Source organism: Drosophila melanogaster, chromosome X (assembly GCF_000001215.4).
Source record: "Drosophila melanogaster chromosome X".
NCBI lineage: Eukaryota > Metazoa > Arthropoda > Insecta > Diptera > Drosophilidae > Drosophila > Drosophila melanogaster.
In genome coordinates this window covers 2,604,053-2,624,642 of record NC_004354.4, presented here as the reverse complement: position 1 = coordinate 2,624,642, position 20,590 = coordinate 2,604,053, and the positions used below count along the sequence as shown (strand labels likewise).

The 20,590-nt window shown below is 47.3% G+C and overlaps 6 protein-coding genes across 8 annotated transcripts, besides 1 other annotated feature; 4 read left to right on the top strand and 2 right to left on the bottom strand.

Moving 5' to 3' along the window:
- Positions 1–67: 67 nt before the first annotated feature.
- On the top strand, positions 68–2,574 carry brv3 (brivido-3). 2 transcript variants are annotated; one of them, NM_130657.3, is made up of 3 exons: positions 68–1,048; positions 1,129–2,208; positions 2,302–2,574. In NM_130657.3, exons 1-3 carry the CDS (start codon positions 119–121, stop codon positions 2,449–2,451), a joined length of 2,160 nt encoding a protein of 719 aa, NP_570013.3. In that variant the 5' UTR covers positions 68–118; the 3' UTR covers positions 2,452–2,574. The 2 variants fall into 2 exon arrangements, with proteins under 2 accessions (NP_570013.3, NP_001284831.1); NM_001297902.1 differs by having other exon boundaries at positions 1,129–2,574.
- Seipin lies at positions 2,503–4,844 on the bottom strand. The gene is made up of 3 exons (NM_130656.4): positions 4,050–4,844; positions 3,331–3,818; positions 2,503–3,264 (listed from the first exon to the last, which is right to left on the bottom strand). The coding sequence occupies exons 1-3, from the start codon at positions 4,331–4,333 to the stop codon at positions 2,924–2,926; spliced, it is 1,113 nt and encodes a 370-aa protein (NP_570012.1). The 5' UTR covers positions 4,334–4,844; the 3' UTR covers positions 2,503–2,923.
- A 60-nt stretch (positions 4,845–4,904) lies between these two features.
- On the top strand, positions 4,905–6,885 carry Tsp3A (Tetraspanin 3A). 2 transcript variants are annotated; one of them, NM_001258575.1, is made up of 3 exons: positions 4,905–5,527; positions 5,604–5,774; positions 5,882–6,885. In NM_001258575.1, exons 1-3 carry the CDS (start codon positions 5,110–5,112, stop codon positions 6,205–6,207), a joined length of 915 nt encoding a protein of 304 aa, NP_001245504.1. In that variant the 5' UTR covers positions 4,905–5,109; the 3' UTR covers positions 6,208–6,885. The 2 variants fall into 2 exon arrangements, with proteins under 2 accessions (NP_001245504.1, NP_525054.2); NM_080315.3 differs by having other exon boundaries at positions 5,882–6,367.
- A 258-nt stretch (positions 6,886–7,143) lies between these two features.
- Positions 7,144–14,203: a mobile genetic element.
- A 103-nt stretch (positions 14,204–14,306) lies between these two features.
- On the top strand, positions 14,307–15,396 carry eIF3g1 (eukaryotic translation initiation factor 3 subunit g1). The gene is made up of 2 exons (NM_130655.2): positions 14,307–14,397; positions 14,461–15,396. Exon 2 carries the CDS (start codon positions 14,461–14,463, stop codon positions 15,268–15,270), a length of 810 nt encoding a protein of 269 aa, NP_570011.1. The 5' UTR covers positions 14,307–14,397; the 3' UTR covers positions 15,271–15,396.
- A 370-nt stretch (positions 15,397–15,766) lies between these two features.
- On the top strand, positions 15,767–17,963 carry Smyd3 (SET and MYND domain containing, class 3). Its single transcript, NM_080029.4, has 5 exons — positions 15,767–16,172; positions 16,231–16,472; positions 16,540–16,673; positions 16,919–17,381; positions 17,447–17,963. The coding sequence occupies exons 1-5, from the start codon at positions 15,976–15,978 to the stop codon at positions 17,815–17,817; spliced, it is 1,407 nt and encodes a 468-aa protein (NP_524768.2). The 5' UTR covers positions 15,767–15,975; the 3' UTR covers positions 17,818–17,963.
- Positions 17,819–20,446, bottom strand: Zw10 (Zeste-white 10). The gene is made up of 2 exons (NM_080162.4): positions 18,991–20,446; positions 17,819–18,929 (listed from the first exon to the last, which is right to left on the bottom strand). Exons 1-2 carry the CDS (start codon positions 20,338–20,340, stop codon positions 18,114–18,116), a joined length of 2,166 nt encoding a protein of 721 aa, NP_524901.2. The 5' UTR covers positions 20,341–20,446; the 3' UTR covers positions 17,819–18,113.
- Positions 20,447–20,590: the final 144 nt, after the last annotated feature.

Here is a 20,590-nt window from a genome sequence, read left to right as displayed (position 1 = left end):
CTCACGCCACTCGTAGTTCTGAACTCGAATTGCTGGGAGAGCATTTGAAAGGCAGTGAATCGGCTAAAAAGCGGAAAATATCGAAAATATCTAAAATACGCGAAAAAAACAGCTCGAAATGAAAGTGAAAAAAACGCATTGGGCCATGTTCGCGATCACGGTGGGCATTATAATAGGCTGCATGATATGCATCGCTGTGTTCGCCGGTTTCCAGCACGAGGACGTCAAGTTCAAGACGATGCTGGTGAGCATTGTGATAGTGCTGATCTTCCAGTTCCTCATCGGTGACCCGATCAAGTTCGTTATCCTGTCCATCGACCGGGCCCTGTGGCCACCGCGGATCTATATACCGCCGCGATGTGACAAGGATGAGATGGATGAGAAGGAGGAACGCAGGGACTTCCTCAAGCAGCGCCTGATTAACAAGCGCGCCAACCTGATGCTGACCTCGCGCTACAGGAACTATAAGCTCAACGATCAGTACAAGATGATCGCCCACGATCTCTTCATCTACGGCCCGTACTTTCTCTGCCTGATGTGCCTGGTGCTGGTGACGAGGGATCAAACCCTCTACCACAACACTCGCATCATCACGGATCTGTTTATGTACAACCACACGGACTACACGGGCCTGCAGGAGGTGTACTTCCTCAACCAGCTGTTCGACTTCATCGAGTCCACTCTGGTGCTCGCCTTCAACTCGAATTCCACCGAAAGCGGTTCACCCGGCTGGGCACACGCCGAGCAATCGGTGCTACTGGGCGTGATGCGACTGCGCCAGCTGCGCGTGTCCAATCCGCAAGTCGGCCTCGGTCCACCGAAGTTCTCCGATACATACTACATGCCCGACTGGCAGCTGCCGTACCGCAAACTCCACTACTCCGACAAGTACTGGCGCATCTACGAGCCGTGGATACCCATCAAGATGGGCTTTGAGTTCCTCGACGCCCTGCTCATGAACTTCGACCATGTGGGCTCGCTCAATAGCTATCCAGAGTTGGCGGGCTACGTCAGCCTGTTGGCCAGGAGCGCGGCTAATAGCATGAAGGTGGGTGATGGGCGTGCATAATAACTAATAAAATCTCTTTAATACTCCACATACTCCGCATACCTTGCACTTCCATCCAGGTGATTGACTACCTCTCGGAGAACCACTGGCTAACGCTGAACACGTCGGCGGTGTTCATCGACTTTACGCTGTACAACGTGGACGTGAATCTGTTTAGCATTTGTACGCTGCGCGTGGAGAAGACACCATTCGGCGGCATAGTGCCCGACGTGCAGGTGGACAGCGCCAAGCTGCTGGAGAACGTCGATCAGATGCCATACACGGGACTGTTGGCACTGCTCATCTACGTGCTGGTCTTCATACAGTTCGCCCAGACGCTGGCGGTCAAGTTGTGGTACGAGCCGCATCTGCTGAAGAGCGTTTGGAACAAGCTGGATCTGTTCATCTTTATGGTCAACGTGCTGGTGGTGGTGCTGGTGGTGCTGCGCGAGTCCCTGGTGGCCAGCATGATGAAGAAGGTGGAGGGTGCCAGCAAGATGGAGTTCATCGACTTTCGGCGGCCGTCGCGCATGCACCAATTGACCACGATCACGATCGGCTTTCTGATTTGCATAACCACGCTGCGACTGTGGCGAGTGCTGCAGTTCGCCAGCGTCTTCAAGCTGTTCACCAGGACACTGTACTTGGCCTGGTCGGCGGTGGCCAGCACTGCGATCGCCATTGTCATATTCCTTATCGGCTTCTGCTTCGCCGTGGTCACCATAAATGGCAACTACAGCAGCAACTTTAACAAGTTAGTCAAGAGCATGGTGATGTGCATGTGCTACTCCTTCGGCTTTAGTGCCCAGGTGAAGCCATCGGAGCTCTTTCACGGCGGCAAGTGGCTGGGCATTCTCTGCTACGGCGTCTTGGCCTTCGTCATCATTGTGCTGCTGATCAATGTCTTTGTGTCCCTGATCAACGACTACTTTACCGTGGCGAAGACGATCAGGGACTCGGAACGGGAGAATCGGATCACTTTCTTCGAATTTCTGGTCGTCGAGTTCTCGGGCGTCTTAGGACGCTTCCGCAAGCTGCCCTGCTGGCGGAGGAACTACGTCCGCAATGGGCGTACGGTGGCGGAAAACGTGAGCCGGAAACTGGACTCCATGGACAGGCAGCGTTTGATGCGGCGAAGGTTGCGGCAGGGCCGCCATCACGTGAGTAGACCAGTATCGGCCGAGGATGCCCTGCTGGAGTACAAGGATCGCGGCGACAAGATGGTCAACGTGCACTATATTCTCAACATCCAGCTCACCTTGATCCGAATGTTTCTCTTCGACGAATATGTTGAATGGCCGCAGGAGCAGCAGAAACAGCCGGAAGCGCAAGATCCAGATCCCAATTTGGGGCCAGACGGATCGCCGCCGCAGGATAAGAGACAGGACGAGGCTGAAGCCTAAAGATGCGCGTGCTCCTTGTCAAATCTCAAGAGAAACATTTTAATTTATGTTCGTTTACAAATTCATTGGATTCGACTTTGTTTGTTGCTAAAATTTCATGTACAAATGGAATGCTTTTTTCTTAAGCTAATTGGCTTGCAATGGGAAGGTTCCCAACTGGGCATAGATAACAACGAATGAGCAACTGCATCGAAAATGCAAAGTTCAGCAATCTACAAGGCAATCTCTAACTGGATCAATAATTAATACCTATACTATGATACACTTTTGTCCACCACTTAAGTAAGAACCAGTTGAAGCTTGAAGCTAATCCGCCGGAATACTTCAGCTGGCTGTGTTCACTAACTTAGTCCTAAATCTATTTAGTCTTTGGCTCAAGCGTCGCACGGGCGTTGGTCTAGCCTTCGGTGGTTAATGGTGGTCCCTCTTTCGTTCCATATCATCTCATATCATCTCCGCCTCCATCCACTTTTCAATGGTCCGCGGTGGTCTTCTTTGTGGGACGCTTACGCAGCGCATCGGGCGATTCGCGCTTGCCACTGCGGGATTTCTTGACCAGCACCAAGTCGTCGGCATCGACGTCGCTCAGCGTGTCGCCGCCCACGTCCGCAATATCGGACTTATCACTGTAGGCAACCAGGTCGTCGTCGTCGTCGCGCAGGCTGCTCGCTTTGGAGTGTATTACGCCGGGCTCGAGCGACTTCGTGAGCCGGGCGTACTTGATTTGCACGCTATGCAGCCACTTGGCGTCGGACCAGTGGTACCAGCTGAGCAGAAAGACGACCAGTATAAAGAACAGATTGGTGCTAATGGCTGGAAAGGAAAAATAGAAATAGGATTAGCGAAGGTTGCTATGGGGAGGTATATGCGCCAACATACCCACTATGGCCGACAATACGGGCCAGTTGAACATGATGTACCGCAGACCGGTAAAATCGGCAACTATGTGCAGGGTGACCGTGTAGAACTGGATCTTCTGCGACTGTATCTCCACGTAGACATCCGTTATGGGATGTTGTCGCTCCTCCAGATACCGCGAGAATATCTCAACTGGCACCTGCTGGAACTCCTCTTTCCAGCCAAGCACATAGAGCGGACTCAGGACCCACGTGGAGATCATGCGGATCAGCGGCGAACGATAGCGCATCATGGCAGACCGACAGGAGTGACCCCTCAGCATCGAGTCGTAGTCCCTCATCTCGGCGCACACCATGAACATGCCCAGCTCGAGATTTTGCGGCGACTCCGGCATGTCGATGTTCACGATCACCTTGTACGCCTGGCCAACCATCAGGAGTTGCTGCTTCTTTGTCAGCGAGACGTGCGCGTGCGGAAAGGTGCAGGGCGTGCTGGTCTCCAGGCAGGTTCTGCGGAATTCAACGGCATTGTTTTATTGGGCACTAAGTCTAGAGCGGCTAACTATGAATCAAACAACTTGACAATTACCAACTAGCTTGCAATAGCCAATCGCATGGACTGATAAGCAGATTAGGTCTACATATATTTATGGACAAATGGCCTATATTTAGATAAATGTACATGGCACAGGAAGAAAACCTGTAGCCACATCGATTTCCTTCACATTCGAAGCTACTCACTTGAACTGCATGTGAACGGGTCGGGTGTGCGATATGGCCGGCATGTAGACGTAGTAGAAGGCGGCGTACATGAAGACCGCCAGCCAGATGATGAGCACCACGGCGAAGGCGATGAGGCCCAGCCGGAGGACCAGCTCTCGCACCGTGCCCACCTTCTCGTCCGCCTTGCTGCGCACGCGATCGTAGACATTCCAGCCCAGATTCACGGCCGGCCGAATGAGGAAACGTCGGCCCAGACCCAGAGGATCCAGGGCGAAGACGATTAAGCGCAGCAGGATGTTCATGGTGGCAGTCAAGCACTAGCTGCAACTGGAACAGCAATTAGCCAAGCTAGGTATTTTGTATTCTGCTGCTATCAGCGCCGATCCGCGATTGCTTATCGTTTCCCGATCGCCAGTGCCCAATTTCCAGTTTCCAATTCCCGATAGTGGCCACCGCGTCGAAGTCGTCTCTTTCTCTCTCTGTGGGATTTGCATGGACTCTATCGACTGCTGATTCACATATGGCGCAATGGCTGTGATCCATCTATCCGCGATCCCCAGACGTTGTACCGGCGGCTCAAAGGTCAGTGCCGAAACGATTTTGTTTCCAATTTTATGGCTTCGGAGTGATAATGATAGTGATTACACTGGCCAACACGGCGTACGGTTGGACTGCAAAGTTACCGTTCCCAAGGCGCCAAATACTTTGATTTGAGTACAGAAGACAAATTGCTTAAGTTTCAAAAACCTTGTTCAACTTGTTGCACAGTTTTGCTGCACAGTGTAGTGGCTCCCCGTTTCGAACAGCTGTGCGCCGCTATCGTTAATCGATAACACGAACGATACGAATCCATCCGATTGTGTCCATTGTTTGTACACTTTACTTTTCGTGCAATATTACTACGCTAATAAAAGGAGATTAGATAAATAAAGAGTGATTATCAAGCGAATGTGCAACTGCCACTGCCAATGCTAATTGGGTAAACGAGATAAACGGGCGACTGAAGCGGACGCAAAGTGAAATCGGTGGCAAAGCGAGTGGTTAAAGTTGAAGATACGGATACAGATAAACGGCGAGGATGAGCAACTACCGATATCAGGGTGCTGGGCTCGGGGGCGTCGGCATGGCCGGGGGGCGTGGCTACAGCGGCATCGAGGTGCACGAGGTGATGCATCCGCATCACTTCACCTACGTGAGCCAGTGCGTCAAGTACATGATCTTCCTGCTGAACTTCGTGTTCTGGCTCTTTGGCGGCCTGCTCCTGGGCATTGGCGTCTATGCGTTCAGGGACAAGTGGGAGGACGCGAACGGATCGGTGCGGCTGGAGAACTTCTACGACGTATTCCTCAATATCTCGCTGGTGATGATCCTGGCCGGCACGGTCATCTTTCTGGTCAGCTTCTCCGGCTGCGTGGGCGCACTGCGCGAGAACACATTCCTACTGAAGTTCTACTCCATGTGCCTGCTGCTTTTCTTCCTGCTGGAGATGGCCATCGGTGAGTCACGCCATCGGGCACCTGATTTCGTATTGTCATCAACTTTCTCTACCTTCCTCTCTGTCTGCGCCAACAGCCATCGTCTGCTTCGTGTGCCCGCAGTACATGAACACCTTTTTGGAGAAGCAGTTCACGCACAAGATCATCCACTCGTACCGCGACGATCCCGACCTGCAGAACTTCATTGACTTTGCCCAGCAGGAGTTCAAGTGCTGTGGCCTCAGTAATTCGGGCTACCAGGACTGGAGTGAGTTGATGCAGAATCATTGATAACATTTTCATCAGAAAATAGCATAAAACTTGAGTTGAATCGCAGAGGAATTGCCATTAATAGCAATTAATTAATTTTTGCAGGCAAAAACGAGTACTTCAACTGCAGCTCGCCGTCGGTGGAGAAGTGCGGAGTGCCATACAGTTGTTGCATCAATGCCACCGACATATCCTCCGGCCTGGTGAACATCATGTGCGGCTACGGCGTTCAAAACGCTCCCGTTCCGGAGGCCACGAAACTGATCTGGACCAGCGGCTGCATAGAAATCGTTCGAGTTTGGGCCGAGCACAATCTGTACGTGATTGCCGGCAATGCTCTGGGCATTGCGCTCATCCAGCTGCTGGTCATCTACTTGGCCAAGACGCTGGAGGGCCAAATCGAGCTGCAGAAGTCGCGTTGGCTGGCGTGAGATCCGGGACAGCCCAAGTTCTACGGGCCCTACAACCGCACCTGAACATACATACTCTCGGAATCAGTACTCATTTTTTTGTGCACCACTCACGTGCGGACCGGATTGCCAGTAATGAAAAGTCGAAGATCGTAATGGAAGATAAGCCCAGTAGTAAGCGAATATTATAAATATGTATGGATAAGTTCGAATAGTTAAACGATAGTCTTAGTCTTAAGTGAGACCTATATTTCCCAGTTCTCCCTAATTATTGACTAAGAGATCCGTCAGACTTACCGATGAATTTTCCACGGTGCAATATTAATTTTGAAGCTTCTTTTTTTTCGTATTTTACTTGCATGTTTTGTGCGAGGTGTGTGTATTTTCAATTCCATATTACTTATGTTGTAATCGACTGCCTGGATAGCTGTATATACTCGTACATGAAATTGTAGACCCATCTGAAAACCACTTAATTATTGTAATCTCAAGCCGACCAAACAACGCCATATGTACATTATAATAAGTTAGTGACTTACTCGCTGAAATTCGATGCATTTATTTATATGTAATTCCTTCGAAAAAAAAGCAACAAACAGTGCGCACAAATCTTGAATATCTATTCATCCAGAACCATTTCTGGGTTTATTATTAATCTAATATAATGTAGATGTATAATAATAAAACACAAAGTAAATCAAAGAAAACAACTTTTTTTCAAGTAAATGATGAAATTTAAAAACACGCGGTATGGCTGGTATTTAAATACCTTTGGTGGTTGGTATTTTAAATACCTTTGGTGGTTGGCATCTTAAATAGCTTTGGTGGTTGGTATTTTAAATACCTCTGGTGGTTGGTATTTTAAATACCTTTGGTGCTTGGCATCTTAAATACCTTTGGTGGTTGGTATTTTAAATACCTTTGGTGGTTGGTATTTTAAGTACCTTTTGGTATATAAGTTATTGCCCTGCAATTGATTCTCTAACATCTTGTGGTTCCACATAGTCTCCGCTGCCATCAACGCCAACGAACGGTTAAGCGCGACATCGACACTTCTGCGCTGCGCCGCGGCCGACGCCTGCTGCGCCGCTGCCGACGACTTCACTTGATTGCTAGGGACTTAGGGAAACATTTTGTACGCTAGATTTAGTTTCAAATGATAAATTGCAATAAACGGTCGCTTGCGATCTTCAAAATCAAATCGATAACTGTAATTATTAACTGGCGCCCGAACAGGGACCAGCGAATAAACGCGAACGAAAGACAAAATTCTAAGTCGCGGAGCAAAATCAAAATTTTGCTAAAAAATATTCGTTGGTTAAATTGTGCCGAAGAAACTCCCGCGAGTTATTAACAAACAAAATTCACGGTCGGCTATAAAATAAAATTGTTTGAGAAAAAAACAGATTTTCCGGAAGAGGAAAATACTTATCGGCATAGCATTGCCCATTGGTGGATCACAGTTTCTGTCAGGCCAGCCCGCAGAAAACCTTCTTTGGAGTGCTGACGTGGATTCCCCAGTAGCCCAGGCAAAAAGGACAACATTCACCCAGCCAGGAGGAGTGACCGCAACAATTCTATGTTAAATAAATGCAAAACGAAGAACAGCAATTTCATCGAAAAGGAGAAGGAAAAGTAGAAGTAGAACGCCGAGAATAACGGAACTACAGAAGAGCAACACGGATAACAGTTAACAGTGCAACCCAAAACGTAACGGCAGAGGTAAAGACGACGAACGGCAGAGAACGGCTGCGTGAACCAAAGTGCAGACAAGAAGGAAAAAAAAAGAACAACAACAGCACAGCCGTAGCAGCAGCAGCAGCCCGCCAAAAAGAACAGGAATAAGAACACGTTGACGACGAAGAAGCTGAAGCTGAAACAACCGAAGAGGAGGCAGAGAGACTACAAGAACCTGGAAAGTACACTGGAAAAAACATCAGCAATTTGAAATTCAGGCATCCACCCATAATAAAACATAAGTATACCAAAAAAAAAAAAAAAAAAAAAAAAAAAAATTTAAGTATATTATTATTATTATATTATTATTATAATATTATTATTATTATTATATTTTTATTATTATATTATTAGTATTATATTATTATTATTATATTATTATTATTATATTATTATTATTACATTATTATTATTATATTATTATTATTATTTTATTATTATTATTGATATTATTATTAATACTATATTTTCAACCCAGTTCCTAGAGATCTTCTGAAAGGAAAATTTTCCTATTTACTGTTCCTTTCTGGTACACTGTTCTCAAAGCAAAATAACCGCGGTGAGCTAAAATTTATTGCATGCAAAAATAAAAAAAAAAAATATAAAAATAAAAAATAAAAAAAACAAAAACAAAAGATAAATAAGCAAACACATACACACGCATTCCATATTTTCTGCCCACAACTTTTGTTAAGTTCAAATTGGTTTAGGCTTGTTTTGTGCAGGTGTTGTCCGAATTAAAAATCAGTATGGCAAATCCTAATAATATAATAAGACCATCAGCTTTTAGTTCAAACGAAAGACCGGTGCCCTCAGAAAGACACGACCTGCCTGAACAGCATCGCGTAGACATGAGTGTCGAACAGTTGACAGCATTAATTGGCCAAACGGTGGCCCAAGTTTTACCTGGATTGATAAAACAAATGAACAACAATACTCTTGACTTTACTGACGTGAGCGACCAGGTCGTCGAGCCCGAATACAGAAATAATTTAGCGGACTTTGACAGGGTGCCTGATATCGTAAAATCGATCAGGGAATTCTCTGGAAATCCAGCAGAATTCGGGTCTTGGAAAAAGAGCGTTGATAGAATCATGGAGACTTATACCCCATTTGTGGGTACTCCAAAATATTATGGTATACTTCATACCATAAGAAATAAAATTGTTGGAAGTGCTGATGTGGCACTCGAGTCCTACAGCATTCCGCTGGACTGGAAGGCCATGTCGAGATGTCTCACTCTGCATTACGCAGATAAACGGGACATAACTACCTTGGAATACCAAATGTCAACTTTGGTTCAAGGCCACCAGCAGTCGGTGGAAGACTTCCACCAAGACGTCTACAAAAATCTGTCGCTTATTCTAAATAAAGTCGGCTGCATGCAAATGAGCCGAGAATCCGAGCACTTTGTTACAAAAATGTACAGAGAAAAAGCTCTGGATACTTTTATCAGAGGCCTTCGAGGAGATTTACCTCGCCTTTTGGCAATAAAAGAGCCAGCTGATCTCCCCTCAGCTTTACATTATTGCCTTAAACTTGAAAATCAAACTTTCAGGTCAAACCATGCGGCGAATAAGGGTCAACAGTCGAGTTTCAGAGGAAACGAAAAACCCATTCCGGCACCCCGCAATTTTCAGCCGTCGAATGCCTTTGGCCATCGACAGCCTCCACCGGTCCCTCCACGACATCCCATGAGGAGACCTCCACAATATTTAGGCCAGCCATTCCCGGCGCCAAGGCAACACGTGTCTAACTTCGGTAATGCACCGTTCATTCCACCCCGACAAAACTATCAACAGCAATGGCAACAATACAATGCCCCACCCCGTCCCTTTGCGACCAAACCACAACCAAGACCAGAACCAATGGACGTGGACGGCAGTGTACAGACGCGAAACATTAATTATATGAATAGACCACACTCGGACATAAACAAACGACAAAAGAACTACAACATCCAAACAGTGAACATGAGACAGCCAAGTATTGAAGTAACTGGGTCCAGTTCAAGCATGACAGGCTATCAACGGTCGATGCAAGATTATGAAACCCAGAACAATATAAACGGCACACTAAATGAATACTGTGATGGACAAATAGACAATTTGGACAGCGAACAACGAGACCACGTGTTGCATTTTTTAGAGTAGAAGACTCCTCACTACCATACTTCGAATGTAGAGTGGGGAGTGGAAAGGTTTTAAGGGTGTTGATTGACACAGGCTCTAATAAAAATTACATCCAGCCCAATTTGGTGACGAACGCGATACCAAATAACAAGCCTTACATAGCTGATACTCCAGGCGGTGATGTAAAAATATCGCATTACAAAAGAGCAAGCCTTTTCGATTTCGAAATAAAATTTTTTTTGTTACCAACGCTGAAGACTTTTGACGCCATACTTGGCAAAGACACAATGAAGGGAATGGGAGCGCAAATTGATTTGAAGAACCTAACCATGACACTGGAAAACGGGAAAAGAGTTGTTCTCAAAGAAAAACAGTTCGAGGCTGTTAGCACAATTAGTCCGAGAATAAAACACTTAGAGGTGGAACAGAGAATGATATTGAATAAAATAATTGATTCGTATCCAGGTCTCTTCGCAGACCCGAATCAAAAACTAACCTACACAACAAGTGTAAGGGCAGCAATCCGAACTATATCGGATACGCCAATATACTCAAAATTCTATCAGTACCCAATGTCTCTTAAAGACGAGGTACACAAACAAATTTCCGAACTTTTACACGATGGAATCATTCGACCCTCAAGGTCACCTTACAATTCACCAGTGTGGATTGTACCAAAAAAACTCGACTCCTCTGGCAAGAAAAAATACAGGGTGGTAATTGACTATCGAAAACTTAACATGGTAACGGTAGCGGACAGATACCCTATCCCTGACATTAATGAAGTGTTGGCCCAATTGGGAGACAACAAGATTTTCTCAGTGCTCGATCTGAAAAGTGGGTTTCATCAGATTCTTTTAAAGGAATCTGATATCGAAAAGACCGCCTTCTCCATCAATAATGGAAAATATGAGTTTACACGACTCCCATTCGGTCTGAAAAATGCACCGTCAATTTTCCAGCGCGCACTGGACGATATTCTTCACGAACATATCGGTAAGATATGTTTCATTTATATTGACGACATCATCATCTTTAGTAAAGATGATGAAACACATTACCAGAACCTTGACACTATTTTCAGAACTCTTCAGCAAGCCAACATGAAATGTCAGTTGGATAAATGCGAGTTCATGAAGAGAAAAGTGGAGTTCCTAGGCTTCGTCGTGTCCGACAAGGGCATTGAAACCAGCCCAACCAAGGTACAGGCAATCTCAGACTTTCCAATTCCAAGGACACTCAAAGAACTGAGATCATTCTTGGGATTATCCGGATATTACAGGCGATTTATTCCTAACTACGCTAAGTTAGCAAAACCACTTAGCTCGCTTTTGAGAGGGGAGGATGGTCGAATTTCCAGGACATTATCGTCAAAAAAATCCGTCTCCCTTAATCGCGAAGCAATAGAAGCCTTCAAGAAATTGAAGAGCAGCTTGGTTTCTCCAGACGTAATACTCCACTACCCGGACTTTAAGAAAGAATTTCACCTAACAACGGATGCTTCCAATTTCGCAGTAGGTGCTGTTCTTTCACAAGAGAACAGACCCATCTCATTTTTATCGAGAACACTCTCGAAGGCGGAAGAAAATTATGCCACGAATGAGAAGGAAATGTTAGCCATTATCTGGGCTCTAAAAAAGCTAAAAATTTACCTTTACGGTAAAGCAAAGGTGAAAATCTTTACTGACCATCAGCCTTTGACCCATTCTCTCAGTAGTTGGAATGGAAATGCGAGGATTAAGAGATGGAAAGCATACCTTGAGGAATATGACTACGAAATTTTCTACAAGCCAGGCAGAGAAAATACTGTAGCCGACGCTCTGTCCAGAGGACCGACAGTCGAACAAATTAACACAGTAGCCTCAACAATGCACAGCTCTGACAGTTCGAGCCATGGGCTGATACCTAGCGTTGAAGCCCCGATAAACGCATTCAAGAATCAAATTTTCTTCAGGGAGTCCGAGTCAGAGAACTACTCATTTAGCATTCCATTCCCGACATTTCAAAGGCATTTAGTAGATCGCAACTTGTTCACACCCGATAGTCTCTTGTCAGATTTGAAAGAATATCTTAACCCATCCGTGATTAATGGAATTTTCACATCCGAGGATGTAATGGGGAAAATTCAAATTCTCTACCCCATCCATTTTCAGGGTTTCAAGATTAGATTCTGCCAAAGCAAAGTCAAAGACCTTGTTAACGAAGCCGAACAAGAGGAAGAAATACTTAGGACACATAACAGAGCACACAGAAATGCTGTGGAAAATAAAGCTCAGTTGTCCGAAAGAGTATACTTTCCTAAAATGAGGAAAAAAGTTTCGGCTATCGTGAATCAGTGTTTGGTGTGTAAGACTGCTAAATATGACAGACATCCCACGCATCCAGAAATAAGACAAACTCCCTTGCCAGAATACCCCGGACAAATTATTCATATTGACATCTACTCGACAGAACGACATCTGGTGCTCACGGCGATTGATAAATTTTCCAAACTGGCCATGGGAAGAGTTATCAAATCCAAAGCTGTAGAAGACATTAGGAAAGCCCTAAGAGATATCGTGTTTTATTATGGAGTGCCTAAATTAATAGTAATGGACAATGAAAAGTCCCTCAACTCAGCCTCTATCAAATTCATGTTGACAGACCAGCTGGGTATTGAGCTCTACAAAGCACCTCCGTATAAGAGTACAGTAAATGGACAGATAGAAAGATTTCACTCCACACTCTCTGAAATAATGAGATGTTTGAAAGGAGATGGAACACATAGGGGCTTCGAGGAACTTCTCGATAGGGCCATCTATGAATATAACTACACTGTCCATTCTGTCACAAAAAAACGACCTCTAGAGGTGTTCTTCGGCAGGATAGCTACCGTAGCTCCAGAAAAATATGAACAAGCTAGACTGGACAATATAGACCGACTTAGGCAAAAACAGGAAACCGACATAGAATACCACAACCGGACAAGAAAGCCCATAAAAACCTATATCAAAGGGCAAGAAATTTTCGTTAGGGTTAATACAAGATTAGGTTCTAAGTTATCAAGTAGATTTAGGAAGGAACTAGTTAAGGAAGACCGAAGTACCACAATATTAACAGAATCAGGGAAATTAGTACATAAAAGTAACATAAGATCATGATTGCTTCAGAATAATTACTGTGGCCACATCGATAGACAAGTAGAACATAGAAACATTAAACATACTGATTAACGTAACCACGAGAATTAAATTTGAAACGATTCGACTTTGACAGACGAGTTGGCCATAGGTTTGCAGAATTAGATTGGGCTCGTGAAAGAAGAGATTGCGTTGTGAATGCGTTTCTGCGGAGCGAGTTTAAATTGAATGAGACCAGTAGCCTACTTGAAAACAATATACCGATTTCTGCCTTGACGGTCAAATAAATGTTAAAACTTTCACACGTTCTCGCTTTACACAACGGAACTACAATTTGAATGCCATTGAAATCTCCATATTGAATCAGTTAATTCCTTATTTCTTATATTTTAAAACATGATCAGTAAAGGAAACTAATAATAATAAATAAATAATAATTTAATTTGAATAATAATAAAATTTACCAATTAAAGACGAAATGTACGGAATCAATGCCTTCTGCAAAGGTTCCAATGGTCTAAAAATATGTAGATATAAATTCATTAGTAATTTAGTAAAAACCAGAATTTTAATAGAAGCAATCAAGTTGTCAATGCAGAACACATCCGAGTTGCACAAACCTCGAACGCACGCAACAATAAACACCTGGCATTCAAACCATTAATGCTGTGCCCAAACTACCACGAATCACCCCACCAACGATGCGACTCAAAAACATCCCATCCTTATGATGACCGCTCGAGGACAAGCGTCAATTAAGAGGGGAGGAGTTATTGCCCTGCAATTGATTCTCTAACATCTTGTGGTTCCACATAGTCTCCGCTGCCATCAACGCCAACGAACGGTTAAGCGCGACATCGACACTTCTGCGCTGCGCCGCGGCCGACGCCTGCTGCGCCGCTGCCGACGACTTCACTTGATTGCTAGGGACTTAGGGAAACATTTTGTACGCTAGATTTAGTTTCAAATGATAAATTGCAATAAACGGTCGCTTGCGATCTTCAAAATCAAATCGATAACTTATTAACTTATATGTAACGAAATTTCAAATGGTATATTCCAAAAAGTGCAAAGTGGTATTAGCGGTATATTTTTTGGACACACACGGCATATTTTTGTGACCGCGGCAGGGTAACACTCTTTTGTTGCTGATTAAAAATCCGCTTAACTCGTGGCGAAATTTGCATTTACGATTTCGCATACAAATCGCGTTGAAAATCAGAGTGAGTGCACCCCAAGCAAGCGCCCAGTGTAGCCCCACTCACTGCGCCCTCAATTCCTTTCAGATGCCGGGCGTTGAAACGATCAAATCCTCCTGGGCGGACGAGGTGGAGCTCGACTATGGTGGACTACCTCCGACGACGGAGACGGTGGAGAACGGACAGAAGTACGTGACGGAGTACAAGTACAACAAGGACGACAAGAAGACGAAGGTGGTGCGCACGTACAAGATATCCAAGCAGGTGGTGCCCAAGACGGTGGCCAAGCGACGCACCTGGACGAAGTTCGGCGACTCGAAGAACGACAAGCCCGGCCCCAACTCGCAGACGACCATGGTGTCCGAGGAGATCATCATGCAGTTCCTCAACTCCAAGGAGGACGAGAAGGCCAACGATCCGCTGCTAGATCCCACCAAGAATATTGCCAAGTGCCGTATCTGCAACGGTGAGCATTGGTCGGTCAACTGCCCGTACAAGGGCACGGCGATGGACACGAATATGATGGAGAAGAAGGCTTCGGCAGCCGCCGCGGCCGCCGTCGATGCGCCCAAGTCCGGCAAGTATGTGCCGCCGTTCCTCAAGGACAGCCAAAAGGGCGCGCTGGGAATGCGCGGACGCGACGACACGGCCGCCATTAGGATATCGAATCTGTCGGAGTCGATGACCGAGGCGGATCTCGAGGAGCTGGTGAAGAAGATTGGACCGCAGAGCAAGATGTATCTCGCCCGCGACAAGAACACCGGACTCTGCAAGGGATTCGCCTACGTGCACTTCAAGCAGCGCAAGGATGCGGCCGCCGCCATCGAGATCCTCAATGGACACGGCTACGACCACTTGATCCTCAGCGTCGAATGGTCGAAACCCCAGAACAATTAGTTAGTCCCGTTCCCACTACCCGCGTTTACTGCTCATAGGAGTCCGTTCGAGTCGATCACACAATTTGTCCCTATGCTATGCTAAGTTTGCTACAAATAAATCTTAAAACAGCCCCCATGGGCACCGAAAACCAGATGACTATGCTCTGCAAGGATACAATGGCATCTAGAATCGTATATTTTTCATATTTGATATAACTTAATCGCTCTTCTTTAGTTTTGCGGACCAACCAACACAAATGCTTTCGACTTTTGCTCTAATATAGCTTTCTCCCTCGTTTTAAAGGACGCAAGGCCACCAAATCGTAGACACTGGGAACAACATATAAAAGAAATATTTTTTATTTGTTACTTAAAAAACTTGAATATGATTTGTTAAGTGTATTTTTTAACGACATGCAGCTACCCACATATGGTTAACAAGTTAACCTTACGCGGTGCCCACTGTAGAAAGCATGATTCCAGCCGATCTGGCAACGCCATCGTTTGCATGCGAATAAACACCATGGTGTTGTTGTTTTTGTGTTTGCCAGCGATTTGCGTAAATTGTGTTTGTTTTTGTGGCCAAAAATAGAAATCAGATGCCGCAAAATATTCAAAAAGCATTCGAAACAATATTTTTGATCTTCAGGTGTGCGCTCATTTTCAGTCGTCAGTGAGACGGGCCCCCAGGCGAAAGTCTTTGTTGTTGCTCCGTTCGAGCGAAATGGCCACCGCCACCGTTGGTTCATCCAGATCCGCAACCACATCCGCAACCGCATCCGCATGCTCATCCAAATCCAAGAACCTAAAGAATCCGGCGCCGCAAATAAAAAGGGGACAGCGGATCCTCACGGAGAAACCATTCGCCTTCGTCTTGAAATCACAGTACCGCCTGGAGCGGTGCGATAACTGCCTGGAGGCGTAAGTTTCGCCATGTGGCTGCCTTTGTGAGCTATCTAATTTGGGTTCGTCGTTGCAGGACCAAGGTGCTGAAGTGCTCCAACTGCAGGTATGTGTCCTACTGCCACCGCTCATGCCAGATGCAAGCTTGGGGCCAGCACAAGCACGAGTGTCCTTTCCTCAAGAAGGTGCATCCTCGAGTTGTGCCCGATGCTGCCCGAATGCTCTGCCGACTGATCCTGCGCCTGGAGCACGGCGGAGACCTGATCCGCGGCTATTACACCGAGCACGGCTCCCGCAAGTTTCGCGATCTCATGTCCCGTGAGTAAACCAAAGGGCGAACCGCTTTGCATGGTCATTCCTAGCTAATCCACGTTAACGTGCACAGATTACGCCGAAATCAAGAACGATCCCATGCGACTGGAGCACTTGGACTCGCTGCATGCCGTCCTCACCGATATGATGGCCGAGAGTCCCAGCACGGTGCCAAACAAGACGGAACTGATGAGCATCTATGGTCGCGTAAGTGTGCAGGCACCTGTGCGAGCGAGCAGGAGCGGATTGGGCGATTCATCGCACTGGTACTGAATCGAGAAACCAAGACGCTTGCGTATGCAGCCGCTCCTGGTCGCCCAAATTAGATAGCAATCAATGATGTATGCCTGGCGCTCTGCCAGTCAATTGATTATCTAGGAAGGGCTTCGGTTCACATTCCCCGGCGCACAGTTACGCGGGAGCTCATGCTCTTTCTTCTCTGCTCTTTGCAGCTGATCACCAATGGCTTCAATATCTTGGACGCCGAGATGAACTCAATTGCCACGGCCATATATCTGGGCGTCTCGATTACGGACCATAGCTGCCAGCCAAATGCGGTCGCCACCTTCGAGGGCAACGAGCTGCACGTCCACGCGATCGAGGACATGGAATGCCTGGACTGGTCGAAAATCTTCATCAGCTACATCGACCTGCTCAATACGCCGGAGCAGAGGCGTCTGGACCTCAAGGAGCACTACTACTTCCTATGCGTGTGCAGCAAGTGCACGGATGCCAAGGAATCGAAGGAGATGCTGGCTGCCCTGTGTCCCAATCGCAACTGCGGTGCGGGAATCAGTGTGGACCGCAATAATTGCCCGCGATGCGATGCCGGCATCAGTCCCAAGTTGAGAAATGCCTTCAACGAGGCGATGACTCTGACCCGGCACAATCTGGAGAACATGAAGGACGTGGCCTGTGAGTAGATGCGACGAAATGGAATTAGCTCCATAATAAGCACATTTTCACTCTCTCGATCACAGATCTCGATGTGTGCAAGGTGTGTCTGGACAAGCAGACTGGCGTGTTCCATCCCCTGAATGTGTGGTACGTCAAGACGCTCGATGCGGCCTTCGAAGCAGCCATCGAAGTGGGCAAGTGGAGCGACGCCCTGGATTACGGGCAACGTTTGCTGCCAGGCTTTCGAAAATACCACGGACCCTGGAATCCGCTATTGGGCCTGCTTCACATGAAGCTGGGCAAGATTCAGCTCTACGAGGGCCATTCCAAGGAGGCACTGCACCATCTGGAGGAGGCCCAACGCATCCTAACCGTCACCCACGGCCGAGATCACAGACTGCTTACTGAGCAGCTATACATGCTCGTTCTACAAGCGCGACAAGAGGCGCACTAATGGGATTTAGTTGTTTTTATTCATTTAAATAAGTCTTAAGTTAAATATTGTGTTGCGTTGCGGGAAGAATGGAATGGATTTTTGTGGATAATTACTTTTCTATGTACAACAGAAACCATTCGGAGAATTAAAGATTATCAAATTCTATTACTTTTGGCATTTGTGGTAAACAATTCAAGGAATTAAAGTAAGGACACATTGATGGTGATCATCAAATTTAGACTCCGTTTACCACCTCAAATGTGATGTCTATCCGCCGTTCAACATTCCTCGCTCGCAAAAAAGGCGCACGCGCCCTATACAATCTGCGTAATGGCCTTGGCCCGCCAATCCGTATCCTGGAACAACGCCCTGATTAGGTGCTTTATCTCATCCGACTTGTAGCTGGCGGTCAGCGGGCCGACGCCGTCGCCCCACAGCTCTGTGATCTCCATGAGCGACGCGTTCAGCATGGCCTTCAGTTGCTGCAGCTTAAGCCAAGAGAGCACCTGGACCACCTCGTTTGGTTCGCGGAAAAGCGTGGGCGCCCGCTGGAGCACCACGTCAATGAGATCGCTCAGCTCACAGGCCATCTGTGCGGAAATGTCGCGCAGCGTGAACACTCGACGGATTAGCTCGGCGACAAATGTGTTGATTAGCTCGCAGAAGGTTGCATTGTACACGGTCTCCGGGAGCACATTGGCCCACACGTTCTTCAGCAGCTCCAGCTGGCGAAGGCACTGACGCACCAGCTTCAGTGGACCAGAGCCCAGCGTGTGCGTGCTCTCGAACTCGAACTCCTGCATGATGCCCATCAGGATGGAGGATTGGTAGTCGACCTGCACGCGGAAATGCTGCTGACCGGTGGCCTGCAGTGTCTTGGCCAGCGCCGCCAAGCTTTCGATGCCCTTGTTCGCATGCTGCGCTACCCAGTGTGTGAAGAACATACAATTGTTGTGGAACAGGACGGCCTGCTGTGGAATGCTCTCGAGCAGCTTGCGGTGCACCTTGGGCACCTCATTGATGTAGGTGTGCAGCATGATGGAAATGACGCCGGCTATGGGATCGGCCTCTTGGTCGCCCAGTTTATCCGTGGGCTGGCGAAGAATGCGGTCCATTAGTTTGACAAAGTCCTGCCGGCGAAAATGAATCCATTAGTGCGTAATCAATCGTTTCGTTTAGCGAACGACTTACCTGAGCACTTTTCGAGATCATGCAGCGTGGGAAGAGGAAGGGATCGTTTGCCACTTCGGCTGAGTGGTTGTTGGGCGCCACCAGCACCATGTCCTGCAGATCGCGCTGGATGATCTCCCGCGCCGTTTCCAGAACTCGACGATACATCCGATTGCGGTAGTAGGTCTCGTACTTCTCTACAAACTGCCCTAGGGCTCGATCTTGCTCGGGATTGATGATGAATGAGTCTACAAGCAGCTGCTCCAGCTGGGCGACATCCTCACACAGCGTGGATGTCTGATACTCCTCCGTGCTTTCGGGCACAGCTGGTATCAGGCACTCGTCCACCAGTAATTTCAGCATTTTATCCTTCACATGATCGCCAATAATGCCAAAAACATGTTGGTCCCTGGACACACTGCAGTTGATCCCGGCCAGCGTGTGCAGCAGCAGCCTGAGGTTCTCCAAGACCTGCTTGTAGTTCGGGCGAAGCTGCGCTGAGCTGGGCTCCTTGGTGGCGTAGGAAAGCGACAATCGAACGTAGGTGCCACCATCGGCTTCTTCGCTGTAATCGGCCATCACTGGGCGCATGATCACCGGTTCTATGCAATTGTCCAGCAGGAATTCGCAGAGGCGCGCCGGATTGTAGGGCTCCTGGAAGAGAGCCTGCACAATATCCTGCAGCTGCGTTTGATCCCGGCTCACCTGCAAGGTGACGCAACGCGATGTGGGAAAGGATTTGCACTGCAGCTGCACCAGGCGATCGAAGCGCTCCTGGAGGCTCTGCTGCAGCATATATGCCTGTACATGGTATTTCACCTTGATGGTCTCGTAGCACTCGAGAGCCTTAAAGATGCGTCGAACCTCTGGCGTGGCCACCTGCGCGTCCCCGTCAACGGAATCATCGCCATAGATGAAAGCCCTCAAACGACCGACAAGGTCCAGTAACACCAAGTAATCCTTGGTGGCCTTGGCCTCCTCCACGCACTGGAACAGCTCGTCGATCCTTAGCACATGCTCGCTGACACCCAGACCCAAAAGGATCTCTCGCAGCTGCCTGCCGTTACCCGCCATCTTGACATTCGCCTCGTCCAAGGCGTCCAGTCCCTCGGAACCCAAGTTCTCGAGCATGTCGTGAATCTCGCGATTCAAGGACCCCGACTCCTCCAGAAATATGTCCGGCGACGTGTTGTTGGGCAAAAACTCCGTGTAGTTGTCTTCGATGTGCTTGCGGACGCGCATCTGGAAGCGATTAACGCGCGTCAGCACTTTTAATATGGCCGATTGGGTGGCCTCCACGTTGGCGCACCCGTTCCCATTGCCGTTGAACGCCTCCTCCAGCACATTGAACCGCGGCGCCTCTTCCTCCATGTCCTGCTCTTTGACCAGATCCTCCTTTTCCAATTCTTGCGAAACCCAAGACAACTGGTTTCTGCAATTCCCTGTTGCTACCAACGATTGTTCAAAAAAGCGATAGATATGTGCGGCTGTCTGCTATCGGCTATCGGCGAATTGGCTAGTTGACAAGAATTGGGCTCTTATCACTGGCAGTAGCTAAAATAGTTGTAGATCTAGGTAGCTTTTATTTTTATGTATAAGTATGTAGATACACTGTCAATGA